Source organism: Corapipo altera, unplaced genomic scaffold (genome assembly GCF_003945725.1).
Source record: "Corapipo altera isolate COAL_440 unplaced genomic scaffold, ASM394572v1 74, whole genome shotgun sequence".
In the NCBI taxonomy this organism is placed as follows: domain Eukaryota; kingdom Metazoa; phylum Chordata; class Aves; order Passeriformes; family Pipridae; genus Corapipo; species Corapipo altera.
Genome location: NW_020884934.1, coordinates 2,618,275 through 2,627,556, shown reverse-complemented (window position 1 = coordinate 2,627,556; position 9,282 = coordinate 2,618,275). Strand labels below are relative to the sequence as shown.

At 58.9% G+C, this 9,282-nt stretch overlaps 1 protein-coding gene across 6 annotated transcripts; it reads right to left on the bottom strand.

Annotated features, from left to right (window-relative positions):
* Positions 1–1,653: 1,653 nt before the first annotated feature.
* RELT (RELT, TNF receptor) lies at positions 1,654–9,282 on the bottom strand. Of its 6 annotated transcripts, none has more exons than XM_027660041.1 (11): positions 9,206–9,282; positions 6,739–6,796; positions 6,100–6,186; positions 5,869–6,023; positions 5,702–5,787; positions 5,230–5,463; positions 4,923–5,003; positions 4,754–4,835; positions 4,492–4,665; positions 4,286–4,406; positions 1,654–2,796 (listed from the first exon to the last, which is right to left on the bottom strand). In XM_027660041.1, exons 2-11 carry the CDS (start codon positions 6,781–6,783, stop codon positions 2,758–2,760), a joined length of 1,104 nt encoding a protein of 367 aa, XP_027515842.1. In that variant the 5' UTR covers positions 6,784–6,796; positions 9,206–9,282; the 3' UTR covers positions 1,654–2,757. The 6 variants fall into 6 exon arrangements, with proteins under 6 accessions (XP_027515842.1, XP_027515844.1, XP_027515846.1 ...); XM_027660043.1 differs by having other exon boundaries at positions 6,739–7,365; positions 9,206–9,220; XM_027660045.1 differs by lacking the exon at positions 9,206–9,282 and adding an exon at positions 9,010–9,119.

Sequence of the window (9,282 nt, the reverse complement as noted above, 5' to 3'; positions counted from 1 at the left end):
GCCAAGTGTGGAGAGGGGAAACATTTGGCACCTCTTGGGCCACAGGCTTCACTGAGGACCTTTGGTAGCCAGGGCTGAGTTAGACTTGGGCCACCACGTGGCTCCAGGGCCACCACATGGCTCTGGGGCCACCACGTGGCTCTGGGGCCACCACTTGGCTCTGGGGCCTCCACACAGTGCCAGGCTCAGGAAGTTCCTTCCCGAGGTGGCTCTGTGGGGCTGTGCTGGTGGGGAGACACTCCTGCCCTTCCCTTGATGCCAAGCCCTCTCCTTGGTCAAATCATGGCTTGAGGGAAGGTCCTGGGGAGGTCACAGCCTCCCTTGGGTGGGGACAGTGCTGGGGGGCCACCAGCTTCCCAAATATTTCAGCTTTGCTGATGTTGATTATGGAAAAGGGTTTTCCATCGCCCTGGGATTAGTGGGGAAGAGCAGGAGGGGTTAAACCATCCAGGGAAGTGTCTGAGATTAAAATTCCAGCTAAAGAGGAGGGAAAATAACTCCCAACCCGCTGTTCCCACCATTAACCCATCCCTGCCTTTATCTTGGCTTTAAAACACCAGCTCTAGTGTGAGATTTGGGGGGAAAAATAGGAATATTAGTCCTGGTGGTGACACCCCCCCCCCCCCTTGGAGCCTGAACCCTTCATGCCTCCAAGTGGCTGAGCCCTCCAGGCAAGGATTTGCTCCTGGATTTTATGGATAATGAATAACCCAGTTTGTGCAGTTCCAAAAAACCCCAGTTTTTGCCTTGAAGTGTTAAAATTTAAGGGGTTTGCTCTAATGGTGGATGTTCGGAGGATCAGGTTTTCCCACAGCCACCGGAATATGGCCCTTTCCAGAGCCCCCTCCCACCCTATTTGCCATGCCCTGTGTTCCCCCAGGGAATTTGGGATGATGTGGTTCCCAGCTGGAGGGCGTGAAATCGGATCTTGCTTTTTTTATGGGGGCAGAAAACCCACATTTGGGGCTTTATTTTTGATAGGAAAATCCAACCAGCCAACAAGAGCAATAAGAGCCGCTGGATACCCATAAATCCAGGGGGTTTTTGGGGGAGTTTGGGCTTATTTTTTAATTGCCAGTATTTTCAGGCCCTCCAACTGTCGTTCCCAAAACGTGGTGACCCTCTGCCCATCTTCCCTTGGCTTTGCCAGGAGCTCCTGAGGCAGGAGCAGCTTTCAGATATTCTCTGCCGTGTGCTGGCATTCCCATAGGGAAAAAAAAAAAGAAATTAAACCCTTCTATGGAGCTTGGGAGGCTTGGAAAAGGCGTTTTTGTGGTGTGTTGCACTCATAGATTCTCCAGTAATTTGTGGGAATGTTGGCAAAGCAGGAATAGGAAAATCTGTGGTTTAATGGCAGCAATTCCCATTTGGAAACGTTCAGTTGGGCTGTTTGTAGGGAATAATCTTGATGCAACAAGGCCACCTGCAGCCTCCCTGTGTCCTCCTGCAAGGGATGGAGCTGGGGAGTTTTCCTAGGGGTCTGGGATAAGGGAAGGGATTTGTAGGGTCAGGATCCATCGGGAAGCATGGTGAGGGAGGGAGAATGAGGCCCTCCCATTCCCAGAGCACGGAGCAAACCCACGTGGCCTCCTCCCCCTCTTTTTATGTCATTCATTTTGTAATTAATTTTAATTCATGTTGACCTCCAGACCATCTCGGTTTTAAATATTATTGGACCTTTTAAACAAAAATAAATACAAAAAAAAATCCCCAAAAAAATACCAAAAGCAAAAGAATTTAAACCCAAGAATAACAACGTCTTCCGAGCCTCCAAGGTGTGAAGGGAACATGGCCTGGAGCTGCTGCCCTGGAGAGCCCCCTCCCCCCAAGCCTCAGTTTGTCCATCTGGAATTCGGGGTTGTTTTCCCGTTTGTTTTCTGTTCTGGTTTCGGTTCTGAAGATCAGGTTTCATGATCTCCCTGACAGATCCCAGCCAAGAGTTTGTAACTGTCCGATGTTTCCTGTCAGATGTAGAACATTCGAGAACGATGAAAATGTTTCCAAAAAAAAAAAGTCAATAATAAAAAAATAATAATAAAAAAAGAAATAAATAAATAAAAGAAGCCCAACGGGGTTTGGTGGTCGGGGTGGTTTTTTTTTTTTTGGCACAGGGAGGTGGTGGGGGGAGTGAATGGGATGGGCCATGAACCCATTGCTGGGGCGATGGTGGAGCTTGATGGCCTCCAGCCCAACCTTGGGTGGGTTGTCCCGATGATCCCAATGTGATCCTATAGAAACAGCTCCTGTGGGAAGTGAAGTGTGCGGCCTTCACAGGGAGCGTCCCCACTGTGTTCTCCTAGGCTGGTGGAGACTTCGGATAGAGGGTGGATGGAGGCAGGAGACCAGCTTTGGCTGGAGCAATCCATGCCCAGTGGGGTTGTTGGCGAGGTGGGAGTTATCCCGTGATCCAGTGACTGTCGTTATCCTGGCAGCTGGTGATGGAGGGAAATCAGGAGCTCGTGGTGGTCCTGGAGGGGCTTCAGCTCAACAGACCCAGGAGGTGACCATGGATGTCATCCAGTGGCTCCCAACGGAGCTGTGCGGTGGTTCCCAGAGATCGTGTCCGTCAGGCTGCCACACCAGACCTTGGCAAGGGGAATCCTTCCCACCACCTGGGCAGGACCTTGGATTTGCTGTGCTGCCACTGGACACCTCAGTGGCAGGAGCAGAGGCCGAGCTGCACCTCCAGCTCCTCATGGCTCTGAGTGGGACTGGCTTCACACAATGCCCCGTGTCCTCCAGGGGTCTGTGTGGGTGTCACTGTCCCCCCGAGGCCACCCCCGGGCCAGGAGCCACCTGTGGAGGACAAGGGATGGACCACGGGTGAGGGGGGCACACATACAGAGCTCCATGTGCACATGTGTGGGGCTGAACACATGTGTTGGTGTGAACACACAGAATCCCAGGTTCACGGGGGTTGGAAAAGCCCTCTGGGATCACCAAGTCCGCCCTGTGCCCGATGCCCACCTTGTCCCCCAGCCCAGAGCACTGAGTGCCACGGCCAGGCCTTCCTGGGACACCTCCAGGGGTGGGGACTCCACCTGCCTTGGCAGTCCCTTCCAGTGCCTGACCACCCTTTCCAGGAAGAAATTCCTCCTGATGTCCCACCTGACCCTCCCCTGGCACAGCTGGAGGTTGTTTCCTCTCCTCCTGTCCCTTTTCCCTGGGAGCAGCACTTGACCCCTCGGCTCCCCCCTCCTGTCAGGGAGTTGCAGAGCCAGAAGGTCCCCCCTGAGCCTCCTTTTCTCCAGGCTGAGACCTCCCCAGCTCCCTCAGCTGCTCCTGCTGGTCCAGCCCCTTCCCAGCTCCATTCCCTTCCCTGGACACACTCCAGACCTTGTCTGAGGGTCCCAGAACTGCCCCCAGGGCTGGAAGTGCCCCAGCAGTGCCAGCACAGGGACAGGCAGTGCCCTGGCCCTGCTGCCACACTGTGGGTCACACACATTGGGTACCACCCAGGCTCGTGTCCATCCACTGCCACAGCACCCCCAGGGCCTTTCCCAGCTTCCCACCTGCTCTGTCCCAATCCTGGAGTGTTCCATGGGACTGTGTCCCGCCCCCCCCCCCTCCATGCCAGGCACACGTGGCCACCAGCACGGGCAGCAGGGAGGGAGAACAGGGCGGGAAGGGGGGGGAACGTGTTCAGGGACACGTGAGCCCGAGCAGCTGCCCATGAGTCACCAGCAGCCCCCTGGCCGTGCCACCCCGTGTCACCCTGCAGTGTGGGACACCCCCTCGCTCCTGCCTTCGTGTCCCCAGAGCTGAGGCGGGTGTGTGTAGAGGTCCCTGCACATACAGAAGTGGCCATACCCCCCTGCACAGCCTTCTGCCCCCATAGAGGGCATGATCACTCATGCAAATATATGCTAATGTGCTGTTGCATACCTGCTCTTAGGGAGGTATAGAGCACGAAGGGGGGACAGGGGTGTATTAAGGGGGGCACGGGGGTGTATTCAAGTCCCTGGCTGCTGCAGGACACCCCAGGGGCCACCAGCAGCGTGTCCCTGCAGCACCCCTGGGCATCAGCACCCACCCCACCCCACCCCCCCAACACACCTGAAACACAGAGGGGTGAAAATAAATAGGTGATCAATTTTTAAAGCGTTTTTTTAAAGCCTCCCAGCTACTGGAAGAGGCCTGGGGGTGATGGGGCTGCTCCAGCCTCACCCCTCAGCAGATGCCCCAATGGGGCTTCACAGCATATGCACCCCTCTCCAGCCTCCAGAAGTCCCGGTTTTCCCCTCCAAGAGCTCCCCCGACCCTCCCTCCACACCCCATCCCTCACCTCGGGGGGGCCGTCGGTGCTTTTCAGCCACGGGGGTCTCATCCCGCTGCCGGGGAGGGGCCCCCGGAGGGGCTCAGCCCCCGCCTCGCTCCTGAGCTCCGGGATCCGGGACACGCGGAACCTGCCGGGGGCGGAGGGAGCGTCACATCAGCCTGTCCCACCCTGGGGAGGGGACACACCCCTGCTGGGGTGGGGTCCCTGCTCACCTGCCGATGGAGAGGATGGTCACCTCGCCGGGCTTGGGGACCTTGGTGGCCCCAGGGGGTGGCAGCACCTCCGGCCACTTCTGTGTGCAGCGGGCGCAGGGGGCCGGGCCCTGCACCGTGTGCGGGTGCTGCTGGTGGTGACAGGAGGGGGCAAACTGCGGCAAGAGGTGCAGCCTGGGGACAGGGGGGAGATGCCACCATCACCACGGGGTTGGTCCCACCACGGGGGGGGTCCTCAGCGCGGCCCTGAGGGGGGTCTTACTTATGCAGGGGGGCCCAGCTCGGTGGCATCAGCTGCTGCCTGCGATGCTCCTTCAGCAGCTCCTCCAGCGCCGCCGCGTTTTCTGGGGGCGGGAGACACCGAGGAGGGGGGGGTCACAGGGGTCTGGCCCATGTCACTCCCTTTTCCCCCTCCAGGGACCCCCCCTGACCTTTCTTCTCAGTGATGAGCCGCACCAGCACCCCGATGGTGTCCTCGTTGGTGTCCTCCAGCTGGTAGATGGAGCTGGGACCTGCGGGCAGAATTTGGGGGGCGGGGACACGACTCGGTGATGGGGGATAAAGTACCCCAAAAAGAGCAGGAAGAAACGAGCAGGATGTCCTGGGACAACGAGGACCAGGAGTCGCAGGGATGGGCTGAGGTGAGGTGGGTGTGGGGGGGGCTGAATGTGGGGGGTTGGATGTGGGGGAGCTGGATGTGGGATCACCAGACGGTGGCACGGCACGGCCGGGGCTCACCGGTGCCGCCGGGCTGGGGCTCCTTGCTGGCGGTGCAGTGGTACCCCTTCTTCTTCAGCAGGTTGCACACCAGGATTCCCAGCAATCCCATGGCACAGAAGACCGGGACGATGGTCAGCACGGCCGCCTGCGCCGCCGCCGCCTCCTCCTCTTCCTCCCCCCTCGGGGTCACCCGTGTCCCGTTGGTTCCCAGTGCCCGTCCCGGCGTTTCGGGGCTGCGGACCCGCCGCCGGCCTGAGGGGGAGGCACCGGATCAGCCTCCGGAAGCGGCTTTCCTGGGATTCAACTCCGTTTTCCCAGGAGCCCTGCTTCAGCTGGAGCCCAGGGAAGCAGAAGCCGTTCCCAGCTGCCGCATCCCGGCAGGACAGCACTGCTCATCCCAAGGGGGCACATCCTGCGGCGTCCCAGGGGCGAACACAAGCTCTGCCGTCCCCCCCGAACCCGGGGTGGCACCGGCAGCTCCAGCACCCACCTGGGCACCCCGGGGTGCTGCGGGGGGCAGCGGCGCAGGGCAGGCACCGGCCCCGGGGGTCCCTCTCCCCTTCTGGGCTGTAAAACCTGCGGGGCGGGAGGGCAGCAGGGTCAGGATCCGGCCGGGAGCGGGATCGGGGGTTCCCGGTGTCCCCTCCCCCGGCTCACCCCGGCAGGCAGGCTCCGCACCGGCTGTCACTTCCCACTGTCCCCGCGGCCACCAGGATCCTGTTCCCGGCCCGGCACCGGGTGTGAGTGGCACAGGGTGTGTCCCCCAGGGAGAAGGTGCCGGGGGGACAAGCTCGGCACGTCCCCCCTGGATCCTGCGGTGAGGGAGAGGGGGGTGAGCGGCGGCTGGATCACGATCCATGTGGATGTGCCGCAGGGGGCACGGCTTACCCCGCTGGGCTCCTCCCCGGGAGGGCATCCCGGGGTCCTGTGCTCCCGGGAATTCCAGCTCTCGGCCCCCACGAGTCTGCTCAGCACCTGTGGGAGAATCGAAGAGCTCAGCGCCGGCTGGTCCAGCTCTGCCGCTGCTCCAAGGCCTGTGCCAGTGGGAATGTGGCTCCAGGGGAGGAGGAGGGGTGATGGGGTGGAGATGAACCCATCACAGGCCACGTGGTGGAGGCAAAACTGTCCCCTGGACCATGGCAGATGCAAACTCTTCACTGGTGGCACGATGGGGGCAAACCATCATCAATGATATGATGGTCACAAACCCATCCCAAATGCCAACCCATCACATGATGGATGCAAATATGGCCCCAGAGATGCCACATTCCTTATCAGCCCCTGCCCTGGAAGAAGATTTGATGAAGGAGAGAAAAGGAGGGAGAAGAATGCGAGGGGGGAAAAAAAACCCTCAATCCAAACTGAGCATCTCCCCAAGTGCTGCAAGTTTCCAGGTGGGAAGTGTTTGGGGATGCCCTGCTGTGGCTGTGGGGTGGTGTCTGAGCAACAGAGGTGCCAAAGGCAGAGAAGCACAAGGATGGGATGGGAATGGATGGGCTGGGAATGGATGGACCAGGCCATACTCACCCCCAGGATGGTGATGAGCCACCAGCGCATCCCGCTCCTCTTCATCACCAGGGGACACCTGCCCAAGGGGGACCACGGGGGGGGTCATCATCCAGGGAAAATCCCAGTGGAGAAGCAATTTGGGGGCCCTATTTCCCCCCACTAGGATGCTCTAAGGCATCTGCCTAAATATCCCTGCACCATCCCCCAAAAAAGCTTTATTGGAGGATTTATGGGATGCCTGGCATCATCAGATCCCAACTCCATCCCAAACTGGAGAGGGACCAACCCCTGCAATGGAGTCACACCACCCATCACCCATGCAAGGAGCAGATGACACTAAATAAAGTTAAAGGAAGGTTTTCCCTGCTCCGGAGGAAATCCTTGTGCACCTGCCACAAGGAAATGAAGTCACTAAAAAGAAAATAAATATATATTTAAACACAAACTGGAGTGGAACAAAAGGTGTTTCCCACAAGAAAATATAAAATTAAAATCTAAGATGAGAGCACGGGGAATGGGGGGAAGGAAGGAAAAACACAACCAACAACCCAAACCCGGATCCAGGCTCTGCATGGAAATCCTGCTGCCCGCATGGAAACTCCCCCGGTCGTCACGGTCCCGTGGGAGCCTTGGTACAGCCTCTGCCTGACGAGTTTGTACTAATTAGTGGCCTGAGATGCAGCTCATTAAACATGAGAGGGGGTACTGGGGGGGGCTGAGCCAGGTATTTATGGGATGTGGGTTGGGACAACCCAAAATGAGCATTCTCTGTGCTCCAGTTCCTCCACCCATCAGGTGCCAGCATGGAGCCAAACAGCCCACCTCTGGAATCCCCATGGCATTTGGGATGTGCCCCTCAAGCACACAGGGAGGAAAATTGCGAGCCAGCACTAGTAAAACTCGAGTTTAAGCCTAATGTGAAGCATTTTAATCCTCTGGGGCTGTGGGATTCAAGCACCTCGGGAACGATGCCACAGGCTGGCACATCCCAGGCTGCCGGAGTATCCCGGCTCCCCAGAGAATTCCAGATGCCCACAAGGGGATTTAAACATCACCAGGAAGAGGGCTGGCCCCAGGTAAAGCAGATCTGAGGCCAGGTTTAATCCAGGGATTAGGGAGATCCCTTAGGTGACCAATAGGGATGCAGGAGGCACAAGGATAAAAGGGTGCCAGTTCCTGGTTGGCACTGGAGCTTTGCCGAGTCACGGCCACCCCAGGGCTCATCACCAGGTTTTGGGGGCCCCCAGGGGCCATCCTAGGAGGGAATGTGGGATGCAGGATTCTGGGATGCCCGGCTGCCCTGGAACGGCAGAGAGAAGCCCTGAAACTCCTGAAACCAACATAATTTGTCCCTCTAAAATCCATGGGAAACAAAAAAACAACGCCATCGGGGCCAGACCTACTTTTGGGGGACCTGCAGCACCCCCACACCCCACCTGGCTGGTGCATCGATGCAAGAGCAGCAAGAAAGGTGACTTGGTTTTGGAACCCTCCCCCAAAATTCCTCTGGGTCACAGAAGCCTTTTATTCCCATTCCTGCTTTAATAGAGCCAGTAATCCAAGGCTGCCCACTGGGACTCCTGGGTTTCCCTCCCTATGCGGGAACAGGGTTTCAGCCGATGGCTCCTGCAGATAAACGGAGCTAGAAAGGAGCAACTGTTCGGGAAAACTTCGGGGAGCAGCTCTTGGAGGCAGCGCGGGACAAGGAGGGGATTGTCCGGCAGATGGAGCGAAACTCGGCGCTGTCGCCTCCCCCGGGGCCCCCTCGGAGCGGTGGGAACAGCGGAACCGCCACAAATATCCAGCATTAAAATCCACTGATCCCAGAGGCAGCGCTGGGATCCCGCCAAACCCGGGCAGCGGCACGTTCCATCCCAATTTTGGGGTGCAGCCCCTCATCACAGCCCAATTTTGGGGGGCAGCCCCTCATCACAGCCCAATTTTGGGGGGCAGCCTCTCACATCAGCGCAGTTTCGGGGGGCAGCCCCTCACCGCAGCATCCCGGCTCCCGCAGCGCTTTTTGGCTGCAAGCCCTGGGATTTTCCAGCTCCCGGCAGCAAAAAAGACCCGCCACGATTCCCAATCCCTATCCCTCTTCCCAGGCAGCCGCTGCCGAGTTTTCCTTAACCTACTTTCCCCCCTCTCCACCCTTTATTTTAACCTACTTCGGCGCTGCCGCAGCCGGAGCCTCCCGGCCCCGCCGGGGGGTCCCCACCGCCCCCACTCCAAGCTCCCCCCATGCCCTTCTTAGCGACAAACACAAGGCAACATCCCCCCACTCTTTTTTACCGCAAATCGGGGGGTCCGGCACCCCAAAAACCAGCACCCCCCGCTCCGTCGCACAACGCAAAGCTGCAGCAACCGCATTCCCAGATCGCTCCAAGGGGGAATTAACCCTGTTCAGGCGAAGGACCCCGAGCCTCCCGGCTCAGAGCGAGCCCCCTCAGGCAGAGGGGGGGATCCCTGGGCCGGGGGTGCCCCTTACCTGCCCCGCCGCGGAGCCCCCCGGGCTCCCCCCGGGGCCACCCCGTTGGTCGCGCCTCCTCCTTATGAATGAACCGA

Excerpts from the sequence above, each read along its gene's own strand:
- RELT (XM_027660041.1), bottom strand. The coding sequence starts at position 6,783 with ATGAAGAGGAGCGGGATGCGCTGGTGGCTCATCACCATCCTGGGG. Across the intron at positions 6,024-6,099 it reads CCGGGGAGGAGCCCAGCGGG|GATCCAGGGGGGACGTGCCG; the intron begins GTAAGCCGTGCC and ends CCCTCACCGCAG. Across the intron at positions 5,004-5,229 it reads GCCCCAGCCCGGCGGCACCG|GTCCCAGCTCCATCTACCAG; the intron begins GTGAGCCCCGGC and ends TTCTGCCCGCAG.